This window comes from Sturnus vulgaris, chromosome Z (assembly GCF_052056855.1).
Source record: "Sturnus vulgaris isolate bStuVul1 chromosome Z, bStuVul1.hap1, whole genome shotgun sequence".
Classification (NCBI taxonomy): Eukaryota; Metazoa; Chordata; class Aves; order Passeriformes; family Sturnidae; genus Sturnus; species Sturnus vulgaris.
This window is the reverse complement of record NC_142283.1, coordinates 52,021,696-52,048,431: the sequence shown is the minus strand read 5'-3', so window position 1 is coordinate 52,048,431 and position 26,736 is coordinate 52,021,696. Positions and strand designations below refer to the sequence as shown.

Here is a 26,736-nt window from a genome sequence, read left to right as displayed (position 1 = left end):
AGACCATGTCCAAAGCGTTTACAGTTATGTCCCAGAATTTCTTGTAAACTGAAATGACCATATGCCACACATTTTCAACTTTATGTTTATGACTAATTTCACAGTTTGTCTTTTATCAATACATCCTCCTCAATTATACAACATGAAATTTGTAATCAATAGACAAAATTCTACATTCAATTTTTTCATAACATGTACCTTACAGTTTTGTGTAATTCACTGAAAGCCACAGTAGCAATTTGTACACAAATTTATACTTAAAACTGTTATGGCAATTTAAACTCAAGGTGTAACTTTATTTTCTATTTAACTGCCTTTAGAAAGAAGCAGTCAAAATAAATTAGCAATTTTCAAATTTGTACCATCAAAAATTTGTTTAGAACATCGTGCATATTCACAAGAATTTGAAAGGATTAAATTTTTTAAATAATTGCCTAATTATTTTGAACAAATATGGTTTCAAGCAGACAGTGCTTAAGCCAGAATCATCCTATATGTATGTTATTTTGAGGAGAGCAAGTTTACTGAAAGATAGGGTGCACAAAAGTGAATGGTGACCTTTCTATACATATTCAGATATTTATAATTTTCTAAAGATGTCAGAAATTCACTATTGATACAGATGCTGCTACTCAACATTTTATCTCCATTTCAGTCAGTGAGGGTTAAGCTTCAGACATGGGGTAAAAATACTGCGAAGCACCACAGCAGTTGTTGGGCTGTGTGAATATAATCTAAAAAAAAATTTAAAATTTCTGTACCACTGCTTCTTCTTCATTTTTCCCTGAGAGTCTTTCTATACTGAGATTATATGCACCTCTAGTAAACTTTTGAAGTATGCAGACATGTTCTTTAAGCAATCTAGCAGACACGCTGGAATCCACGGCCAATTCTGACACAGGAATATTAATGACTCTCATTCCTTTATTTGCCAGTGGTCATTACTGATGCTGCAGGGAATTGCACACAGTGAGATAACTACCCATACTGTAGTTTCTCCAAAAACACTTGCTGTGAACAGATAACATTAATCTAAATCATGTGAGTTTGTCCAGCTCTGTCAGGCCATTAAAATATAGTTCCCATGTCTAGATATTTGGGTGTCTGGGAAGACTGGAGACCATGGATTTTCTGACTCTAGTTTCATACATGCTCAGAAAAATTCAAAAGATAAAGGCTTTTTTTACTTGGGGAACTTCTCTGCCACTACAGTGAAGAACAGGCAAAGTTGCCAGGGCTTAATGCTTCCAGATTCCCAGGCTTTCAACACAGCTCTGCTCAGTGCTCTGCTTTAGGCAGCTAGGGGCTTAGAGCTACCTGAAATAACAACAGCTCTGAAAGAGACACAGCAACAATCTTCAGAGCAGCAGAGATGCAGACAGAAAAGCATTCAGAAGAACCATTCTGCAATTTTCTTCAATTTGTTCTTAAATTCAAAACCTTGATGATTTGATTAACACAAGCCTTTTGTTCATATTACATTTCAAAATGTTTTCTTATGTACAGATTTAGAGATAACCAAAACACATTCTTAAAAATAAATTAAACTGAAAAATTTTATTCCTCAAGCAGGTCACAATTTTGCTGTTATTACTTGATAATTTATACCAGGTTAAACAGATATGACGGTAGTTATGGCTACTGCTGGAACTAAATTATTCAAATTTGCATGAATGTAAGGATTTGAAAAATAAGGGTTAGATAAACCCTGGCTCATGTAAAGAGCTTTATTACTTGTCGTTTCTGCAGCTATGTCAGTATGTTTGGAATGATCGCATAATATTTTCAGTTTCCCTGACTCTTAATCTCAACTATCACATTTATTCCAAAGCCTTCACATCACTGCAGAGCAAAATGAATGCATCTAGAATGGTGAGGTATGACTAACTGTCCCACTTTCCCCTAAAACTGAACCTTTAACAGATAGGTAATTTACTTGACATATGTAATACCATATTTAACAAGTCCAATATAAAATTACTCTTGCAACAGCATATACTAATTTTCATCAGATCAACTGAAAAATGTCCTAGGGTTGAACTGAAGAGAGCAAATGAAAATTCCTGAAAAAACCCAAAAATAATATAAAAGAAAATTGGAAGCTTTTTTTTTCCCCAAAAAATCCCCAGGTTATAGTTCAACTCTATTAAATACCACTATTATTAAAATAATGATTTTAATAATCGCCATTATTAAAATAAAAAGAGCAATATAACCAAAGGGCTGTATCTTACACACAGTTCATGCTATCAACACTAATATAAAGACAAATGATGCTGCAAAAAATTACCGAAAGAACAAAATTACCAAAAAATTACCAAAGAACAAAAAGATTTATCTTTAAGCTTTTCTTGTCACTGCCCATACTTGGAAGCAATTAACTGAAATTACCCATTCAGAGACGTTGAAATTTGAACATAAATCTAATTTACTCTGAAAAAATTCAGTCCTAATTACCAAAGGTATACGTACAAAAAAGTAAACAATTTCCAGACTGGGGTTCACTGCATATAGAGTTTACGAACTCACTTTGGAACAGTGGGGGTTTTTACTATGAACCATGGATGTCCACTAGTAAGACAAATTATAACATAACTGCTTTCTGTAATTTAATTACTTTGAAAGATCTGTTGGGTAGTTTAGTGATGCACAGAAGTGCTTAGAGGGAAAAAAAATTCAGCATGGATTGCATGAATGTGTTTCAGCTAGTTGAAGAACATAAAAAGTTTTTAAAGAGAAAGAGTAGTATTACCAGGGAAAAATACACATGTTCCCTAAAAAGCAAATTTTTTTTTAAAAAGTGAAAAAAAAATAGAGGGAAAAATGGTTTCACCAATACTAAATTATTGTCTTTACATCCTATTAAGCAAGAATTTGTCTCAATTATCCCAACATCTGTTATAAGTAATCACTGTCCTGTCAGAACTGATTCTGGCCTAGAAATGATGGTATGATGGTACAGTGGTTACTTGCATGACGGTAATTGTCACAATATGCATTAGAAAGAAGCCAGAGAACAAGCTAAGCATTTTTCACATTTCAAACAATTGGGAATAGAAGCAATATACAACAAATGTATTGTTTTTAGTAAGTAACTCTCTTTGCCTTTTTACAGTGAGCTGCAAACACTTTTGCTGAAGGATTGTTGCTTTTCTTCTAAAACAGCATCTCCAAAGAACTAACAAAAGAAAAATGCCAGAGCAGAAGCCATGTAACCAAGAATGGAGGAAGAACACTAAACAAAGTTATTGGAATGCAGCAGGGAATTCTGAAATGCTGGTGGTCAGGCCTTTCTCAGTGTCGAAAAGGAACAGAATGCACAAGAATCAACTAAATTACTAAAAAGCAGGGTGCAGACTATGTGCAGAAAAATATTCTATTAATACAAATTAAACTCTTATTTTTCAGAAATTGGAATACTAGGAAACACCAGAAATAACACTTTTAGAAGGATTTTATATTTCCTGTATTTCTTTGAGCTCAGTGGTAAAGAGAGCCCAATGATCCTTGGCAAGGTCAGAAACACATACTAATGTACCATATTTTATAATTCTTAAAGAAATATGTTATTTAGGAGTCTCTAAAACATATATGCATCTTAAAAAGATGAATCTGCATAAAGCTTCTGGATAGTTACTGTTCTGTCAGTTCACTGAAATAAACATGAAAAACACAGTACTTTTGTTATGACTGACAAAGCTATGTTACTAATATTTCAGTAGATGTGGTGAAGCATTACCATCTACACCACTGAGAACAGCCTACCCAATGAAAAACAATGCAGACTAGCAGATTACTGTTCCCCAGTAAAGAGTAATGAACAAGTACTTTGTTTCCTCAGCAAAAATGCGTTCTACTCCTTCTTGGTGTGCACTGAACCTACAAATACCAAACATAAAAGGAGACATCTAAAAAAATACTCATAATTCTTGAGATTTTGCACTTATTGTATGTACAAGTATCACACCATATTACTAACATCAAAAGGTAAAAACAGAAAGGTAGTTTTAACATCTTTCAATTTTACTTTTCGCAGTCAAGCATAAATTTAGTTTCTGGCTTAAGAGTAAGAATCAAATCAAGTTTGCACACATACTTGTTGACACAGTACGTTTATCAGCCCACACCAACACATTTCAGAGTGTGGGGTCTTTCAAAATGATGGAGAGAAACAAAGGTATCTCGTTCCCTCGCTCTCTCAACTGTATGTAAACTGAAAAGTACTAAGGACTACCACTGGAAACCTGTTCAGTAGCATTTAGCTGGCTTGCTATTTGCATCCCACTCACAGTGATCTGACAGTGAGACTGAAAGAGCATGAGTTCCTTACCCATGTGCAACTACTCTAGAAAGTGTGTAATGTAGTGTCAATACTTAGATATACCCTCTCTTCTGCAGTGCCTTGATGTTAGCAGCAGGAGAATAATAGCAAAACAAGGAAAGCACAGCCTTTACAGGGTGATAGAGAAAAAAATGTCAAAATTTTTTCTTCCCTTTGCCTCACCTTCTGTGTCCTCTTCCCATTAAAATGAAGTAATATGATCATGCCACTCTTTGTGAAGAATTTCAAGAAAAGTACTAGGTCAAAGTAGGGTCTGGGACCCTTCTAGGAAGAGCAAGACAAAACAGGAGGAAGAGTATGTGCAAGAGCAGAGAGCAGAGCAACTCTGGCACAGCAGGAAGTAAAGAGGGCTAATCCTGGACGAAGAAACATGTACACCATTTGTATATGATTATTTAATTTAACAACTTAAAAGTTGGTTCGTATTAAGTACTTGAGAATCATAATCTCATTCCGAGAGAAACTGTCGCAGAAAGCTGATCTTTGTGCTTCCTACAACTTTTAAAATAGGCAGAATACTACAACTGCAAAACTGTCCAACATATGGGCCCACTTCCCAATTAATTATTTGCTGGCTAAAGTGTTAAAATGTCCTTGGCTTCACCTTAGACACAATCATCCCAGCTGGTCATTATCTAACTGGAAAGGGGCCAAAGAATCTCAGCTGTCAGTACACAGCTGTATGTTTTGTCCTTTTTTCCTCCATTTACTTCACTTCCACATAGCTGCACTTAAAAGAAGGAAAGCTTCTTATGCATGAAACTGGAAAATTTTTGTATCTCTTTTACTGCTATGACTCTGTATACCTGGAGTGCAGGTGATAAGTGGGGTGATAAGGAACTCTTCTGTATGTGTTTATTGAGAACTGATTCAAAGTTATTGATTGGTCATGTGTCTGCATAGAGTCAGGAACTAGTAGAAAAGTAGGAAAATATCCCTCGATGAAGTGAATGTTAGCAGTCAGCTTGTAGCCAGTGTTAACAGTCAGCTTGCAGTAAACCTGCAGATCAACAGGTGGAAAGCAAATGGCTTTTCTCATTTGCACATTACTTCTGCAAGAAGCCAAAGGACAGCTGGGAGAAGGAACACATGTAAACAAGGCAGACCTAATGATTTCCTAATTAAAAAGAAGATATTATCTTCCCATTAATAGATAACCTAATTGACCAAACTCCAGCAGCTTCCCCTCAGTACAAGTAAACATAGGTGCCTTTCCTCACTGAATCGTCACATGTCTAGGCCAGCCACTAAGTTGTCAGTTCTGCTTGATTTGTTTGGATACTGTACTCTGCGACAGCTGTCAGAAATAATACATTAGAACAGCTGTTGCAGCACTTACAAAGGGACAGGAATTTTAATTGGACTGGATATTAATTGGGAGTGGGATGTATTTTTTTTAATCAAAGTTAAGACAGAAATATTCAAAGAATGACAGATGTCTTTAAGGTATTTGACCAATGTCTGGTAAGCAAAGTTGGTCTTTGTTTTGACTGTGTAACTTCGTGACAGTGGTCTCCACCATCTTAGCATGAACAACGCCACTCTTAAGAAAAGGAGCATTAAGAAGAACAGCAAGGAAGTTGCACAAACAATCCTTTTCAAATCCTGGTTGTGATCTAGTGAGGACCTCGAAGTTTTTGAAGAATCCATCAAAAGGAAAACTCATTCCAAGACTCTTAGTAACCACCAGCTGAAAACAAAACTATTAATGATAGCCAAGAGCTAAGCATAAAGGAATAATAAGCTTACTTTCAGCATCAGCATAGAGCAGCAAGCACAGGAGCACCACCATTGGCCTGACTACGCGCATCATCCGACAGCTTGGCACCAGCATGCTTTGGCAGCCTTGTTCTCACTGGCTTAGAAGCCACTGCGAGTCTGTCCAGCCTGAAATTTCAGAGGAAGTATTTTCAGAGCCTGTGAAAAGATAAAAATACAATTAGCAAAAATAGGGCAGAGTTTTTCTTTTCTTCTTTTTACACATTCACAATTTGAGGCAAAACAATTTTAGAAGACAAAAGGGTAAGGCAGGAAGGGAAAGAAACATAATTAATTTCAGACTACTGGTATACACAAGATCCAAGACACAAGTATATGTTAGCACTGTTACAACACATTACTTGGTGTACCTTTGCCACATAATCAAGCAATTGTCAAATGCTGAATCTTTAGTTAGAACACCACCATGTTCTGAACCAAAGAAACTAGTATTGTTGATGAGGTTTAAGACATCGTTGGGACTCATGTTGCGAGAAGGTAATCAAAGCAGCTTAGATATGCATAACAAATCCACATGCAAACAGGGAGTTGATGCCCTGGCATCTGATAAGAATAACACCGCAAAATCTACTTGAGAACGTATTGTTAACATATTGTATAGTTCAGCAATGTTCAAAGGTTAAAATTCTGTTGTGATTTCCTGTACATATCAGAATTACGCCTGATAGAAAAACAGAAATCTGGCATTGAATAAAGGGCTGAGATCTCAATTCAATCCATCTAATTTATTACAATGCATAATTGAATATGATACACTGGTAGAAATACAGCTCAAATACCTGACTTGAAAAAACAGTGTCTTTATCCTTGTCCAAATAGGCTACACTAACAGAAATTAAGGAATATAAAAATATTTTCCACCTCATACATGAAATACTAGAGATATCCCTAAGGAGCGTGACATTAGCACTCAAATAACGTGAAATGCAATTACACCTTCTGAAGAATCTGCAACATATAAACTTTGTTAAGTTGATTCTACCTTCTTCATTACCACACAAGTGGCGTCCATGCAGTAAACATGAAAACCAAGAGGGCAGAGAAAAAAGTATACTTATTATTATTCCACTAAATAGATCTTACAGTTTTGTGGGTGGTATAAAGAGCCCATTTTCACTACAGGGGAACGCTCAAAAGAATTTACTCTAGGAAGAAAAGACATGAGCAGCTGGTAGAAATCTATGCTGTGTTATGAATCTCTTTTGTAAAACTCTCTTTTGAATCAGCTACTGCTATCAAAAAATACAAGTCTAAGAAATCTTCACAGGCATAATGCTAAAGGCACCAGCTCTCCCCTTTCATCGCTACCATCTTCATGCCAGCATTTCAAATGACAGCAAAGTCCATGAGACACCAGTCCTGTCGGACTCAATTTGTGTCTGTGCAAGCGTATCAGAGCCAACTGCTGTGTAATGATTCCAGTACTATCACAAAGATGGAGATGTATGAAATTTACTTCCAAGGAAGAGGTGTTTTTTATTTTGCTTCTTCTGGAATGCAGGAGTTACAGGGGAGCCCTGAACCATCTCTAAAAGCAGCTCACTTAAGAACAAACTATCTCTTCATTAGTACACAACCACACTAGCTGATGTGTGAAGGTGAACAGAGAAATGTGGTGGGTACTAAGTACTTCCTTACTCCTTTCAGGGCAGAAGCAGAGAGGAAACAATACTGATAATTTATAAGGGGAGCAGAGAAGGGGGAAGAATGGGACTTGTTTTACACAAGCTTTCAGATGGAGCACTGGGGCACATTATTTTCATACATTTCAAACATTCCCATCAAAATGCTAAATGTGGTGGCTAACAAGAAAAATATTACTGTCTGCTTGGGGAAAAGAGGAATTTTTAAAACTTTATGATCCTGATATGTGAATATGCATTTATCCTCTACAAGCTGTCTGCAAATGAAGGGATGTATCACAAAACCTGGTACAGGCTGAGAAGAAAAAAGAGCTTGTTTTTTTAAGTGAAACCTCATTCCGTTCTCTCATTCTAAATGCACATACAACCACTTGGGAATACTGCACTCATTGTGTCTGCTTTGAAGGTAATACTCATTATCACTCAGGCCATAAAATGAAAGTCCTCAGTATTCCCTTTCTTTCATGTTTCTGAGAGTCATGACTTTAGCTAACCTTACAAACACACCAAGGTTTCCAGAAGATTCTTTGCTTGTTGCTTGCTCTCCCTCTTTACCTGCTTAGGGCCTTCAAGCAAACTTCTACTATTTTAGCTCAAGAAAACATAACCACTAGAACAAAGACAGTGGTTGAATCATTTTTCTTTCAAGTTGAAGATACACTGTTAATGGAGGCGTGCAGGTGGTGGATGAGCTGGTAACAGAGAGAGAAGCAAGCCAAGACATACTCAGGCACTATCAAGATTCTCCACAAAAGCCTGCCGTAGCTTTACCCACAAGGAAAACAAAGACCCTGCTACTTCAGACCCTGCTGCTGATAACTGTACCAACATTGATACTGTATTATGTGGTACATAGGTCTGTACTTGGCTTATTTGTGAAAACTAACAGGAAGATGCAATTCCTTAAAAGGACTAAACGAAATCTAGAAAACTATTAGCTTCCACATCAAGCCACCTTAGTAGTTTCACACCGAAAGACTCATCTAAAGCGTTATTAATTCTTAAAATTAGATTAAGTTCCTTTCCTTTTCTGTTTCCTCGTGATGATGGTTTGTTACCTCCTGAGTGCAGTACCAAAGACAGTAAAAACACAAACAGCATTTGCAGCACCAGGCTACACAGGTTGTCATCAGAGGACCAAAACTTGCCTTGCAGAATTAATCCTAGGCAAGGTACCCTCTGAGCAGCCCCTATTACAATATTCACACAGCACCAGGGCAGAAAGATGGGGTTTCTCGTTGGCAGAAGGCAACAGTAACTACAGAGATCAACAGTTCTTTGGAAAAAATTTCTCCTTACGGAACTTTACTAAAAGCTGTTATTATTTTAGGTTAAGTGCTGTATAGCTGCTGTATTAAATAATTAAAAATTACTCTTCCAATATCTCCAAAAGAGCTGTCCATGAAACTAGGTAATACATCTAACAGTAACACACCAGTAAGAAGATAGATTTTCCCTGATTAGTGGTATCTATTAATAGGATCAGTAAAGGTGCAGATGTGTAGTGTTCAATGCAGAGAAAAAAAAAGAATTTTCCTCAGCAGGAGCACAGCAGATGATAGTACCAGGGCACGGGCACGTGCACCAATTATCCTTAGAAGGATCAACTGGGTGAATGAAACATCTGAACACCAAAATGCTTCCCTGCAGTCTGTTTACTTTAGTAGCAAAAATAATCTTAGGTGCTATCACAGTTCTCACAAGACGGCTTCTGCTCCAACACAGTTATAGGAAATGCATACCTGGGGGCAAATTTTAGAAACCAAAAAAAAAAAAAAAAAAAAAAAAGGTAAACACTGACTTTTTTTTTTAATCAGTTTGTTTTTCCATGCCTGAATGTGCATTTAAATGCTTGCTAACACAGAAATTCAGTTCAGCAGGGAAGAGTTGTCAGAAAATACTTGAACACGGATAAAAAAGAACTCATAACAGCCACACTCACAAAAATAACGAAGCAAACAGTAACTTAAAAAATTTTGGAAGAAAGGGATTATGAAGGTAGGAGAGTTCATTTGTGCTACAACCCGGATTTCTGGTTCAACTTTTCCTAAGTTTTAAATTGTTTAGAGACAGGATTTTAGTTCGTGGTCCTCTCTGGTTTGTCTCAAGGACTTCCCATAGAAACTCCCCGTATTTTCCCACAGGAAAGTAATTGGATATACCTTATATTTAAAAAACCAACCAAATAATGTTTTTTCTCTAAGAATACATGGAAGCCAAGATTAAAACAGAGGACTGTGCTGAAATTCTGTTTCTACACTTCTTTCATCACATCCACAATCCTGAATGAATTACATCCATTTCCAAGCCACAAATTTCTAATACCATGGAAATGCAAGAGTAGAAATACAAAAAAAGATTTTTAACTATTATTAGAACTAGCAATGGAAAAGATGCAAATACTTCCTATATTTGCATATCAATCATGACCCCTCCTTAAAAAAGAAAATTAAAAAAAAAAAAAAGGAGAAATCTTGGCTGCAGAAACCTAACTGACAGCTGAATCATTACTAGAAGAAATAGAAAATAATGCATAAAATTAATTCTCATAAGTTCTTTAATCAAAATCAATTTAGAAATACCTCTGGGTAAAACAATGTCTTTTAAAGAGAATTAAATGTATTTTCCAAAGCAATGAGGGCAACCGGCAGAAGCAGAAGTCCACATTTTGCTTGCTCTTTCATTGATTAAACATGATAAATATTTTCATAGTTAGTCTGCTGGAAATGTTACATGTTTCATTATGCTTTTATTTTTAAAAAATCCAAAATACAAACACATGATCAAGGAAATTTGAAGGACAGCTGTGCTGAGTGTTCAAAAGTTTAGTCTTATCAGTCTCTGGATAACAACACACCCTAATGCTTGTCTATCATTACTGATTTGCTCTGTTACAGTTATTTCAAGATGAGTGAACACCCATCCTAAAACAGTAGATTTCTGATGTCATGCGAGCATTTGAACTCCATCGCTATAAAAACACAAATAAGTTTCAGTGCTAGGCAGAATTTTGCCTATGTAAAACAATTTAATACATCAATCTGATTCTACATCACAATTCTATTTTAGACTTAACAAAGATTCCTCTGTTAACATGAAAAATAGTGCATGTTTTTTAATAACTGAAGAAATAGATTAAATTGTTTAGGGAATAGATCAACTCAACGACCTTGAAATGACATCACTTGCTAAAATAAAAAACAACAGACCTATAAAAATCCCCCAAACAAAACACAAACAAACAAACAAAATAAAAACACCAATCAAAAGCCCCAAACCAAGCAAACAAAAAAGAAAGGAATAAATTAAAACAAAACAAAACAAACACCCAAGAAGATAGAAAGATAGACAGATAGAAAAGGGGAAAAAGAGCAGCAGCTTACAAAAAAAAAAAAAAAAAAGAGCTAAAGTAAATATCTTGGCTACACCGTTATTTTGCTCTTTCTTCAGTCACAGAAGAGAAACAAGGTGAAATCCATACTAAGGGGTCTAGGATCACCAGGTCACTCACTAGTGGTGTCTTCCGGGGATCAGTATTGGGAAAATCCTATTCAGTATCTTCACTGATGATTTGGATGAGGGGGTCTAATGCACCCTTAGAAAATTCACAGACAACACCGAGTTGGGTGCGACTGTTGACTGATGATGTGCTGGAGGGCAGGGAGGCTCTGCAGAGGGATCTGGGCAGGCTGGATCATGGCCCAAGGCCAGTGGTGTGAGGTTCAACAAGGCCAGTGCTGGGTCCTGCCCTTGGCTCACAACAACCCCAGGCAGTGCCACAGGCTGGGGCAGAGTGGCTGCAAAGCTGCCCTCAGGAAAAGGACCTGGGGGTGCTGGTGACAGCAGCTGAACATGAGCCAGCAGTGCCCAGGTGGCCAAGAAGGCCAATGGCATCCTGGCCTGTTCCAGCAATAGGAGCAGGGCAGGGATTGTCCCCCTGTACTCAGCACTGGTGACCCACAGCTCAAATCCTGTGTTCAGTTCTGGGCCCCTCACTGCAAGAAAGAAACTGAGGAGCAGGAGGGAGACCAGAGAAGGGCAATGGAGTTGGTGAAGGGTCTGGAATACAAGTCCTATGAGGAGCAGCTGAGGGAGCTGGGGGTGTTTATCCTGGAGAAGAGGAAGCTCAGGGCAGACCTTATCACTCTCTACAAGGAGTGCCTGACAGGAGGGTGCAGCCAGGTGAGGGATCAGGCTCTTCTCAACAAAGTAAGAGTAAACTGTCTTGAGCTGTACAAGGGGAGGTTTAGAATAGATACTAGGAAAAATTTCTTCACTGAACAGGTGGTTAAGGATTGGAACAGTCTTCCTTAGGAAGTTGGTTGAGTTGCCAGCCCAGGATATATTCAAAAGACATGCAGACATAGTGATTAGAAACATGCTTTAGTGATGGACTTAGTGTTACATTAACAGCTGGACTCAAATTTTCCAATGTAAGTTGTTCTAGATCCTATGGTTCTATTAATTGCGTCCTCTGAAACCTGGTTTAAGAGCAATACAATCACTGTGTTTATGCAAAAACACTTACAGACTGAGTTTTGTCTTGTTTGCCTTAAAGTAATAAAAAGCGAAAAAACATATCATTAGTACTAGTAGGGTATTTGCCATACACAGTTTGTTAGTCTTCTCTGGCTGTCTATGACATTACTTGAACAACACTGGAGCTGTGCAGCTACCACCTCTTGAGCATGTGAGCCACATACAGAAGTATTCTTATATCCACTGTGCCATATACCACATACTCATCAGCCAGGAAAAGGGTGTCCAAAACCAGCTTTCAAGCACATGCTCCCAGCAGTCTTACAAAAAAAGCACAACTAGACCGTGCCATGAGCAGCTGAGTTTTGAGACCACAGTTACTGTCAGAGGTGGCATCTGTCTGTGGGTTGCTTCTTCACAGAGCTAGGTATGTGGATGACCTAGCAACAAGAATGATTCTACAGCTCCAGTGCTATGCACATGACACAGACGTTGACATTGCTGATATCTAAACAGCCAGCTTATTTTCATTTTCAGAATTTTGCCCTTCCTGTGTCTTTTTCAGCAGGGATATTGTGAAAAATTCAAGTTACTCCTCGCCTTTAGGATTGGGCATGGTTGAAGCACACCAGGTATCGCAGATACTAAAATAAAACTAGGAATATATTTGCAAGTTTGGAGCTAAGAAGTCAAATCTAACTTCAGTATTACAATGCAATTTTTCTCTATTCTCTGCAATTTCTTCTTTTATGGCTTTTCTTTTTCCTTTTCACTTAATGGTTTTGTTTCAGAACTATCCAATATACTTGTTGGCTAATCAGATTGAAGCATGACTGACTGAGACAGTGAATTTGCAGTACACACAGGACAGCAATCCAGCTGCAGCTAGTTTAGCCTGACTGCACTTTATTATAATGTTGCTGATGGCAATACAATTGTATTAGAGGAAGAGATGGAGAGCTGAAATGGTTATTTTTCAAAAGTAGTTGGCATTATAAAATTATTTGGTAATAAAGGATGAAAACTTCCTGAAGCAATAGAAGCATTATGCATTTCCCATACTAAGATAATCGTGCATGGTTGTCCACAGGTCTTCTTTTGGAAAAAAAGATGACAACTACAAAGTATCTTTGTAATATAATGAATGTTTTACTACACTCAGAGAAAAAGTAAAAATAATGTTACAAACTCTGAAAAAGAAAGTTAAAAGGCAACAACAACCTACAGATTGTTGTTGAAATTTCCTTATTAAGGAAAGTACCAAGTGAATTGGTACACTTTTAGACACCAAACTAATATCATAATGTTGACAAGCCAGTTTGATACCAAATAAAATCATAAAATCATCAGCCAGACAGCATGATTCATAGCATGTTTTTCTTTACAGACCTCATTAACTACTACAGATTTATGTGTAGTTAGAAGAAATGAGTGGCTTAGTAGGGCCACTTGAAGTGGCATTTCAGGTGCTTCATAGAACCTCTCCCTCAATCCCCTTCAAATGGGAAGAGAGAAGCAGAAAGTTTAATCTTCTTGTATTTGATGTGGTGAAAGCCAACTGAGATCAACAAAAGATTTCCACTGTGAAACCTATTACTAGACATTAAACAACCTAACAATTGGAGACTGTACAAAGCATTAACTAGTACACATGCACTCCTTTCTCATTTTTGACTTTAAGATTTTCTCCGCACTTTGAAGTGGTGCAGCTCTCATACCCAGAGCTTTCATTCACATTGTTTTGCCCAGGCAACTTGGCACTCATGTCTTATCTACAAGAATATGATAATAAAAAAAATCCCTCTTAGGCCTGTGGTTCATCCTCTTACAACTCTCTTACAGAGCACTAAAATAGATTAAAATGCATTATATATTTCCATATATTTTTCACTGGGTTTATGTTCTTTTTAGCAAGAATGTTTCAAATCTAAGTCCTGCGACAGCTTCCCAAGCACTCATCTCTTTTGGGTTGACGATATTAACGAAAAACTAACTGTGAGTTTATTTTTACAAATATGCTGGCCTTAGCAACAAGCTGCTAATTTCTAACCTAATTGTTAATTACATACCGTTAATTGCATATACACTGTATAACATTAATCTTGTTTTGCAGCATCTTTTTGTTAGTTCTCAGTAACTGACAAAAAAGTGAGAGTATGTGCTACCACCCAAAATGAACATTATTTTCATAAAGGGTATGAAAAAAATAAATCTGCTCTACTGTTTATAGCTGTGGAAGTATCTCTGCAACTTATGCACCATATATAACAATAGTACATTGTAATGAGGACAGGGCACGCCACCACATAATATGTTTAGCAAAAACTGTTCTTCTACATTTATACTGGAGCAGTTTCATCCTGCTAAAGAACTTCTGGCATACCACTGGTTCATGTACATGCTCAATTATCTCTCTCACCACTTTTGAATATAACACAGTTTCTGAAACAAATAATCTGTTGTCTCTTCTTTCATAAATGAACAATAAAAATCAGAGAAGGAAATATTACAGAAGATTAAATTGGTGAAATAACCAACTGCAGGTACTACTCATATTTTGTCTTCTAAATGAACAGTATAAAGTCATAAAAACGGACTGAAGATATGACACAAAAGGAAGGTTATTATCCTAGTTATATTTGTCATCTTTCTTAAAAAATACATAGGTGAGAAAACACAGAAGATGGTGTCTTAGATTACACCTCTCTGTCATTCAGATTTTGTGTATCTTTCATAATCTCAGCATCAGAAGGTATAAAAAACCGCAGATATAAGATAAAAAATACACTTAACATCCAGTAAAGCAAATGTTTAAGAATATACAACAATACACACTTCTGTACACACATATGCACACACAATTACAAAAATAACTGATTTGCAGAGTTCAAATTTGTATGAAAAAATGGAAGCAGAAGAGAGAACCTCTCTACCTTTCAAATATGTCCCTCATACACAAAGGCTTCCAGGACTCCTGCATGTTCTCCCTGCTTTCAGCTTTTTCATTCCCAGAATTTCTTGATGGAAAGGAATAATCAGTAAACATACTGCTATGAGACTCAAACTAAATAAAGAGTTTAACCTTCAGCTACACAATTCTTCATATTTAGCCATGATGAAATTAAATGAATGAATTAAGGAAAGTAGAGAACTAGTTTCATTACTAACCCAATTGAGAAAATATTGAGTCTAATGAAATATTTAAAAGTTCTTATAGGTGGCTTTCAAAAAACATTTTAGAATTTTACCCTCATGCTCTGCACAAAATACCATCAACTGACATTACAGAAGTACACAGTAGCTTTAAGCCTTTAGATTATCACATTGAAGTACCCGAAGATTTTTAAAGATTCAGCTTACATTAATTCCCTTTTTAGAATATAAAACAAAACTATTTATAATACCTGGAGGAAATGTGCTGCATAATTTTACTGTCTACTAGCACCATTAGCATCCATGTTACCAACATTGTCTCCCAAACACAGGCAGAAAAAGGTTTATGCCTTTCCTTCCCCAGAAAAATGTCACCCATGTGACACTCAAATTCCACACAAAACACAAGGCTGTGACTGCCAGTCTTTTGTGGAAATCCCAAGGCTATACAAATTAAACTATGAATAAAGGCTGTAATTGGCAGTAGGAACTCAAGGCTCAAACATTCCTCTGGAGTATTAGTGCTATCTCACAGAGATATAATCTCTATAACAAATTTTAGAGAGTGATGCAAATAATGATACATTAAATAATTTAAAACAAAATCTAATATAACTTAGAAAGACAACTCCAGTTTTGGCTTCATTTAGTTACAATCATTAGTTTTAACTAAGAACCCGGCTAGATGAATGAAAACTTTTTTTGTCTTCGTTGGTTTTTTGGGTGGGTTTTTTTGGGTGGGGGGGTGTTTGGTTTTTGTTTTTTCTTGTTTTAGATGACTGCATTCTGGTTATACTGATAACAAAGGTCTATTTTTCAATACATCTAAAGGCTAGAGATGATCCTGATGTTCTACTTGGAACACTGTAAGGGACTTGTGGGAGTTTCATCTTTCACAACAGAAATGCATGAGCAACTATTATAAACCCAGTGAAGTTTCTGCAGCATTTCTATTATAACTGATATGTCTCTGTGTGTGTGTGCAGTCCCAGGAGTATTGTTCTGGATTGATTAGCATCTTTATAATGAAATGCTCGATTACAGCTTTGAAATAGATAATTATAAAGGGAGGGTGCATTTTCCAGTTAGGGATTTTGTTTTGATTTTTTTTTTTTTTTTAATTATCAGTGCATGAAAGGCAGCTGTAGAACTTCTGACTGCACTGTCGCCTCTTTGGAAAGCAACTACATTTTGTTGCTCTCAGTGTGCATAAGTTAAATTGAATTGCTAGTTATGACTGGTATGGGAGTTTTATTTTCAACTGTCAGGGTGTGCAGCCATCTGTAACCAATTTTTCAATATCTTGAAAAGCCTCATTTGAAGTATACAGATGTGAATGACTTTGGGACCTTGTCGTTAGTAAACAGAAACATTTTTCAAAACATTTTCCAATCCTACTTCAGTGTAAAAGAAAAAACAAAAACTGTAAAGAAAGGTACACACTATGGATGTTCTGCATAACTTTAGCAGTGTATGTAAAAAGGCCAAATAAATGTTGATGGCATGTCCAAGTTTGGCCTCATGTTTCATGAGTCTCTCTTATGGATATCATAATGTTGTTAAAACCACGTTCTGCCAAGAAAAGTAACTCATTTTTTATGAGGTTTAACAGAAAATGAGTGGGTAGGGAAAGAGCTTTTGATTTCAAGGACTAGAAGTCAGGAGAAAAAACTATGACTATTTCCTTTCCTTAGTGCTCTGCATACTGCATCAAGCCCTCAATTTTAAAAGAGGTTTTGTACTAAATGAAGTTATTCAGTTGTTGAGCCAATGTGTTAGTCTGAATGGTTTGCTCACTGAAGGTGCTAGAAGATACAGGAGAATTAATATTTTATTTTTTATAAATTAGGATAACAGAAACAACCAGATTAAGTAAGAAAATGCAGGGATGTATCCCAAGCAATCTCTAACCCACTGATAACCAAAACCAGAATTCCTTAGTCCTAATCTCTGCATAAAATAAATCCTCCACTGCTGCCAGCACAAGGTTATCAATGCTTGTTTAAACAGAAACAGGCAGGTCACAGGCTAAAGGACAAGAAGAGGAAGAGAGTATGGGATTTTTTATGCCTTAAACAAAATCTAAATAAAGTTGGTCTTGTTCAGGTACCTGTAGATGAGTCTGTCATGTCTTACGAAATCCATATGATGCAGACTGCTACCTTACTCTGTAAAATTTACTTCACAATAATTTCCTAGTTATTGGCCCTGTGGAAAACAGGACTACTTCCATAAATTATGTCATTGGTGCATGCTCCTTTTTTAAAGACTCTAGAACTAAAAAAAAAAAATATTTGCTTCAAGAATTTTATTTTTTGCAAGTCAGCTCCATTAAATATTAAAGAAATGTGAATAGCTATTTTTACATTTTAACCAATGCACCTCTTCTTTCTTAATATTTAGGAATAATCTTTAGGCCAGAAAATAAGCAACTCTGATACATTAATTTAGTCATGTCACAACCACCGTACTACCACACAGACACTTACACATCAAACAATTTTATTTGAAATGTTGTAATGGTAGATCCAAATTTTTAGACCAAACTTCCACCAATCTTTGTGTCAGAAACTACCTGGGATCTAGGACAAAGACATACACTTATTTATTAAGGTACCAAAAGTTACAATTGATTTTGGAAGATGGCTTGAATTTATCTACACAGAGTTTGTTTCACAGCTTATCTGTGGATTCAGGAAAGTGTTGGAATATGCTGGTGTAATCCATTTGTTCCTATATTGCATCATCAATTTTTTTCATTTTTATCAGTAAAGTTGCCTTTATTTCTGTAGTTGAGATCTTGAACAAGCACATCTACACAACAGCCAATGCAATCATCTGATTTGGCATTGAATTTGGTATCCAGCAATGGATAAATGATAGCTGAAATGCAAATCTTTCTCTAATTATTTCAAACAAATGTTCTGCTATCTGTTTTTTTCTAAACATCTTCCAACAGGTAAAGAGAAGACATCCTTAACTTCCTAAAGAAATAAAAAAATACAAAAATCTTATGCTGATACCAAATTTTCACCCTTAAGATCAGGATGCATAATGTTAAACCAGATCACTGCACAGAACTGACATATGTAGAAATGTGAAATTTCTTTCAAAACTCTTTAAATTTTAAGGCAAAGTATCATAATCAAACTGCTTACAGTAATTTCTGCAATTTTGACTCTCACATAGAATTTATTGGTATTTTATATCATTACTCACATTCCCGTTTTTTGATACTCTTTAAATGTCTTAAACAATTCTATCATTTCTTCAATGTTCTGCTACTGTTTAATTACAGAAGTATAATAAAAAATTATCTACTGACACACTGTTCTTCATATTTTGTTTTCTCTTCAGTAGACTTCTAACTTAATAATCATTGCTGTCACCCTCAGCGCTTCCTACCTTTTCCTCACAGTGAGATGCAAGAAGACTCAGACACTGAAATCCCTCAGAAATTAGGCACATTTGAAAATGTATTTTAGAAAACAGAGGCTGGAGCTCTGTGAATATAGTTGGAAGTAATGTCTATGTTAGAGGGTAAAATACAAGCACACAGAAAGATTATACTCCTTTTCTGTAGGAATATCCAACTGCTGTCTACTCCTATGCTATCATGTCGCAGTTATCCATGGAAGTGAATTACGGCTTACTAATGGATCTGCAACCATGAGCAAACTCTGCATGCATAAATACTCCTGAAAAGGATTCTTTCCTGACTCAGTATCACTGACACAATATTGGACCCTAATCCTAACTGAATCTAGGATACTCAATATGCCACTTAGTTACAGAAAGGTCAGTAAACATTTAAACAAATCTTTATGTTTAAGCAGCTAAGTGGGCTGATCCCTCCACTGCCTCAAAGGATGGTTCTCCAATTTCTAAGTGATGTTTGAAGATCTTTATATTAATTAAAAAAAAAAAAGCTCACCTTTAGGCAAGATCATCGGGACATTCTACTGAGTACTACAACACTAGTAAACTTCCTTTGAAAATGGATCTGTAAATCTTTAAGAGAATTCTTACTTCCACATCCTGAAAACACTGGATATCCAATTTACAACCAGATGTCAGTCTTCATCACACTTATCTATACACAACACATCTGCAAGAAGTAGGAATTATCAGACTGCCTAATTATCAGACTACTGACAACAGAACCTATTTAAATGACTCATTTTTTTCCCCTGACACTCTTTAAGACCTTTTATTAGGCAAAAAAATATACCTATTAGCAAGACTTCCTTGTGTTACGGTGCACACACACCAATTGAATTGCTCTTCTAATAAACCGCGACCTAAAAAGGAAGCTTCATTTTCTTTCCTTAAGGTGATTTCAGCATGTCTCTTTTGAGTCACACACTAAATCAAATTTTTTGTAATGCCTGGACTATGTGTGTGTGAACCTGTATTTTTGCACCAAGATACATCTAGTTGCATAGGTATATTTCTACAGACATGTAGATACATTTTCTTAGACGTCCATAAATCATTAGAATAAAATTAAATAAAAAAACTTCAGGGAAGACACTTGTGTCACAGTCAAAACCTTTTACATCAACAGTCAGAGTAAAATCATTGTTTTATCATTCAATAACTTGAAGTGTGAATGACAGACCATGATGCAGTTTGCTCTGCTAACAGAGCTTGCCCTTGTCTCAGAGAAACAATTTGCAGCTCACAATATTCACTTCCCAAGGCTGGCATGATTGAAAAAAAAAATTTAAAAACCCAACAAAATAAAATAGATCTAAAGCTAAATTTAAAAGATATATTACACATCTTTCAAACAAGGAAAAGTGCAGTGACTGAATGTGGTAAATACTACCTCTTATCCAATGCAGCTGCTTTTGTTAGCAATTCTTTCTGGAGGATTCTCCAGAGTGCTTCCATTATGATCTCATTTCAAAGAACCTAAACAATCTGTTGAATTTTTATCAGCAGAAAGTGACATGACAGCAGATGGGACACACAAAAAATTGCAATGATGTGTAAATAAATCTATATGTTGGTTACTTTAGATATAACGATTATTCAAAAAATGTTACTGTAAAACAATAAGGTGGATATGCAATTATTTCTTTTTTATATAACAGATGAACATATTTTTAGGATAATTAATAAATATATTGCTTATGAAACTCTGAGAGACATCCGCTTAATAACAGCTGTAATCCCAGTTCATTGTACACTTACAATCCTTCTGAATTGTTTTGCATACATCTTCCTGCATGTGAGTGTGAAAGCATATAGGTTGTCTAGTCAGTGAAAAAAACTACTTAGACACGTTCCCTTTTTTAATAAATATTTTCTTTGCAACTAAGCAAGGAAAGGACTCCAAAAACACACACGTGACCTAAGGTCATGTAAATATTCTCTTCCTTCCTGGAAAGAGTTTGCTCTTAGTTTAACTTGCTTAAGTTTAACTTTATCAATTAAAGCTATTTTAAGAAATAGGTATCATTACCCCTTGTATAAAAGTGAGAGATAAGTCTCATTTGAAATGTCTGGTATGGCAGCAAACTTTTACACTTCTCTTTCATTCTATATAGGTCATTATTCAGATCCTGGACTGTGGACATTGAAGGTCAGTAAGAAGCAGAAATTCATTCTTTGGTCTAAATTGGCACAAAAATAAAGCAACCTAAAATTGCAAAGTACTTCTAAGTTTTGAAAAGGTCATATGAATATAGGGAGCATGAAACAACACCATTATCTGTAAAATTCCAAAGGCTGCTGCTCCTTCAGCTTTGTAAAATCATGTTTTACTGATGCATTCTAAAATAATATCAAACTAATACCAGTTATTAATAAATATAATAAATTAGAAAGAAAATATTAAAATACTTTTGCAGATTTCAGCTCATCTTTATTAGAACAGATATATAAATTTTAATACATTTGGACATTTCCCTGATTTTGTTATTTGTTAAAGCAGTAACATTTCAGCAAAAATTACCTGGAGTAAATTTCAATGCCTTGACAATAAACTAGACTGTGAAGAACAGAGAATCATTTAGAATCATAAATCAGAGAACCAAAAGAAAGATGGTCTCTTGATTTAAGAGTGTCTTTTATTCTTGCTTTGATTTTATTAGCATTAATAGCCATAAGACTAAAATACCCTCCTTGCTCTCCAAAATCCAAGGTCTTATCTATATTCTAAAGAATACAGGTAGAAAAATTCTGAATGGAAAGTCCATTGAATAAGGTTATGCCCTAAAATGAAAAGCACAGAATTCACCTGGCTGGCCAATTTCAATTACTTGTCCTGCAACTAACAAAAAACCATGCTCTCCAAAACCCAATGCAGTCTTTTAGCCCATATGTACTACCACTAGTCTTTGATACTGTAAAAGCCACACTGTTTTAGAACCAGTATTTTAAAAGAATCTCACAACTGGTGTCAGAAAATCCCATTATAAACAATTTTAAATCATCTTTTCATATTGATAGTGAATTGCAAAAAATTGCATTGTAGTCACAGAAGTGGATTTTCAATTCATGCCATTTGTCTGTACCCACTGAAGATTTTATTATTCATCTACTGTTGCCAACTCTTCTGCTTTTTCACAAGCAGAAAACAGACTCTTAATGAGCTGTTCCTATTTCCTTATTTCAGAAAAGAAATAGTCAACATATACACCAGTGTCAGAAACTGGACTAGCAGGTTTTGCTCATAGCAGAAAACACTAACCATAAACATTAAACTCCTCCATAAAAGTAGAAATTTGACCACTAAAACTGACAAAAGATGAATTACATACTACAGTGGGCTACTCCAAGTAATTTTAACAGTGTTTGCTGTTAAGTATTGCTAACTACCTGGTAAATAGTACTAGCTTCTTTAAAAACCTCAGATTAAACATCTCAACACCAGAACAGTCTAAAAAGTAGTCTACTTGAATGGAACTAAAAATCAAAACCAAGTCGAAGTTTGTTGAAAAACTAGGAAAAAAGAGGTCTCAAAACACGATCTGTCAACCTATCAATCAATCTCAAAAACAAGGCCGAGAGTAAAATATCTTACATTTTGCCACCCAACCACAGTGCACTCTTTTGAGATGGTTCATGCAGTTGTCTCAGAAGAAACAGAGAGGTCTTTCATATATGTATTTTTACCATACAACACAATCATTTATAAATGCTAGAAGTTGAAAATTATTTGCCTAAAGTCAGTATTTTGCTTGGTAAATAGCTAGCTTCTTTGTTTCTCCCCTGCCTCCGTAAAACAGAATAGAACAGTGCTATCCTTGTAAATTTAAAAGGCTTTTTTTTTGTTTATAGCATGTATAAAGTTAACAGTTTAATATCACTACTAGTATTAACTGGGCAAATGCAGTATCAATACTGTTTTCAAAAAATGAAGAAGTTTTATCTTGACATTTTCTTAATTAGTTTTCTCAGTTTTTACTCAACAAGTCCAAAAATTTATTTGAAGTTAGAAAGCTGAAGTAATAATCAGAATCTAACTGAAATAGTCAGTGGCGTCAAATGGCATTTCTTCTCACTCAAAGTGTACATGACCTCAACTACGCTGTTTGGCAGAAATAAACTGCTTCAAAAGCAAGTCCACCTAGTAAAAAAAGCATATTAGTTTCTAAATACGCTTTACACACACACAGAAACCCAACAGAAATGAAAGCAAAACAAAGAACAACAAAAAAACCCTAATGAACAAAAAAAACCCCACAAAACAAAATGCAAAACCCATACACCAAAAAAAAAAAAATTCAGTAAGACTCAATGAGTAGAATATGGCACACTAGGGTAAAGTCTCAACTTTTTGATCAGGAAACCATACACAGGTCAAGAGAACTTCTCCACAGACTACTGAATTTTTTTCAAAATTACAGCAAATGGAAGGTTGAGTCCAAAACATGTATTTCTGAATCACCTCACTCGTTTCAAATCATGAGGCTATAGAAAGTCAGCCAAGCAGTTTCAGGATCCTTTACAGAAATAATCATAGCAACTCTAGTAATCTTCTGACAACAAGGGGAGGAATAAAAACCAACCATCAGCAACCAAACATCATACACACACACTAACACATCTATTACTGAATCCTTATTTGAGTAATAAAATTTGGGGGGGTATCCAGGAAGACATGGGGTACCCAGACTTCTTAAACTTACTATTACAGGTGGCTGTCATTTCTCCCTTTTGAGATGGGTTTCAAAACTTTGCGCATCAATACAAATCCTGCTATTTCCAAACCAGTGTATTTTTATGATGAAGTTTACCTATTTGATACGGGAAGAGGAATAATGATCTACAGATCCTGATAATACCTCTGTAAGATCAGTGGCATTACAATATTAAGTCCATTAGACAGATTTCATCTACAAGGCAAAGAAACGTGAAATAATACATGAAAAGTTGCAAATCAATGGTAGAAGAGCAAAATCAAGATGCTTCACTAATGATCCTACTGCTAATCACAACTTCAGTCAACCTCCATACACCATTGCAGTATTTCATATCCCAGACAGATTTAGGTATTTTTAAGTGTTCTTTATGCCCCTCATTGTGAATATCTGAGAATATACACACATGCAGAGTCTAGATTTGGAAATACAAATTAAATATCTGAAGTTAGTGAAAGATTCCTTTTGATTAAAAAACAGCTAAACTATTTCAGACACAATCTAACACATCAACTATCAAAATTTAAAAGCAAGAGTATTCCCGTAAATTTTAGGACAAGTCTGGATGCCATAAAGTTCAGTGTGTATCAAAACTTTTTGTTCCCTTAGCAGCCAGTCTATCCAAGGGGATCTTTTGAATATGCATTAATGGTTTAAAATTATGACCAAGAAACATACACAAATAGACATGTATCGTAAACAAATATGAGAAAAGTGCTTTAGCAGACTTAGAAACTTGGCTTTCTTTTCAAAGCAAAATATTATTTATTCTAATTATTGTATTTATTATTGCTAGTACCACTTGACTAAAGGTTCTAAAGTCACAGGCCTTTTTTCTTCATCCTGTCATGTTTGAAAAGCATGTATGCTTCTCATGTATGCTTTTGTCTGCTTTTAGTTTCACTCCCTTAAGTCTGTACTTCCCATCCCCATTTCTGTTGTTATTTCTTCAGACATCTTTTGAGGCATTTATATCAAAGCATGCACTGATACAATACAAAGCTCTAACGACATTGTCTTAACCAGTCATTAGTCTTACAATCTATTCTTTTATTCTATTTAATTCCATTAAATTCTGTTTATTCTATTAAATTCTTTAATTTCTCATTCAAAATATGCTTTCCTTAAGCTTTCATTAAATTTAGCTGTAGGCAAACAAGGACACAGAAAATTACTGTCTTTTCGGAAATGTAAAACTAAAGTTTGAATACTAGGTTTGCAGAGATAAGCAGTAAGTTGCTGGTTGGCACAATGGTGGGTAATTGTTGCTAGCTCCTAATATTAGCTAAAAGGATGATTAAGGTGAGATTTACATGAACTGTGAGAATTACTTTTTTTTTATTGTCAGTGAAAAAGACCAGCTTCTGTCTACACAGATGGATTACCTCTTACTCACTTTACTCTGACTTCAAACAACTGATCCTTCTGGCTAGGAAGAGCATTTTTAAAATACTATAGCAATGCCTCCTGCTGGTCCTAGGACCCATGAGAATCTTCTGAAAGTAGTTTGGAAAAAAAGTGTTACAGTGGACAATCAAGTAAGGTACCACCTCTCAGATTCAAACAGCTATCATTTTTAAGTAGATATACACTTCTATATATATGTATGGACAAAGTACCTATGAATCTATCTATCTATCTATCTATCTATCTATCTATCTACAAACGTTGTAAAATAAAAGGTGGTTCTTTAATATTTGCTTTTTCTGACTGTTATACTTTAATCACTCAACGGTCTGAAATTTAAGTGACACCAGATAACTGACCTGCATAACCTGCATTCTTCCTCAACTACAGCAGAAAAGTCGTAGGAAAAGAGATTCCATTAAACAGAAATCAAAATAACTAATTAAAAAAAAAGAAGTCAAACAACAAACCAACTTGCTCAGAGGTTATGTCAGTTTACACAATAGAATATTGAAAATGCCTGGAATATAAAGTCAAAGAGCAATTATTGAAATACCTGAAATATTTCATTACAACTATGACAGCAGAGTTTTTACTGTTTTATGTCACTAATAATGAAGGTTTAAGGTATAAAAACATCTAAATTCCGAGTTGCTTATACCTGATACCATGTAGGTATGGAAGACTTTAAGTCACTCCAGAACGCATTAGGCGTGCATAATTATAATTGCAATAGTTCCTTTAATATCACACAGCCTTAGCAACAGAAGCTCTGTCAGCTCTGTCACCTCCTACTTCAGCCCATACCGAGAAGGTTGTCATGAACAATGAACCACATGCAGATGTTTCACAACACCGTTCAGCTTCAGAGCACTGAATCTACTACTGTGCTGCCTACAAATGAAGTTTAATTCCAACATCCATGTTCTCCGTATTCCTTTTAACTACTGCTAGAACAAGATCCACTTCTACACTTGGGGACCACCGAAGAAAAATAAATGCTTACGAGGGCTGGAAAAAACAGAACTGTAAGGTCTCAGCTATACTGGAAATACTGCTCTTCAAACACCACCCCTCTTCCAGTTCCAGACAAAGCTGAGGTATCCGGATGACCAGATGCCAAAGAGTTTTCTGTTAGTGACAAGTAAATCAAGCAGGTGGGTTTTGCAGTCATAAATATGAGGAGGACTCTCAGTTAGTGCCCATCCTCATAGATGCAGCTAAAAATCTCAGAATGCTTAGTAAGAACAATGCAAAGAATAACTAGAAACACTTGTATTAAAAAAAAAAATCTAGAAGCATAAATCTATTACAATACTGACAATTAGTGCGAATTCAATATTGTCTGGGTAAAATTTTCAGATCATTTCAGGACATAAGGGTACAGGTGCTTAGGATAGCAAGCATTTTTTTTTCCCCCATGACAGCTGAAATATACTTTAAAAATAAACAAAATACCCAAATCGAACCAAAACCAACAAACAAAAAAAAAAGACAAAAAAAGAGCAACAGAAACAAAAAAACCCCACCCCCCCAAAAAACCCCAAAACAAACAAACAAAACAAAAACAAAATCCCCAAAAAAGAAACAAAACTAAACAAACAAACCAAAACCAAAACCAAAACCAACCAACCAAACAAAACCCTGAAAAAAACCCAAAGAAAACAACAACAAAAAACCCCACCAAGGCAGCAAGGGATCAGGTAAATCAAAATACAAATCTCTGCCTGCTCTTTTGATCTAAGTACAGTATCGGTTAGTGCTGAATAAGCTTGAAAGA

The 26,736-nt window shown here is 35.6% G+C and overlaps 1 protein-coding gene across 47 annotated transcripts in view; it reads right to left on the bottom strand.

The window, feature by feature from the left end:
* The window catches only part of PTPRD (protein tyrosine phosphatase receptor type D), a 1,149,067-nt gene that overhangs the window by 275,146 nt on the left and 847,185 nt on the right, over positions 1-26,736 (bottom strand). For all 47 annotated transcript variants that reach the window (XM_088156870.1, XM_088156871.1, XM_088156869.1 and 44 more), the window contains one exon: positions 6,092-6,259. In XM_088156870.1, the coding sequence (XP_088012996.1) occupies positions 6,092-6,176 (85 nt within the window). In that variant the 5' untranslated portion in view covers positions 6,177-6,259. The remainder of the gene's footprint in view (positions 1-6,091; positions 6,260-26,736) is intronic.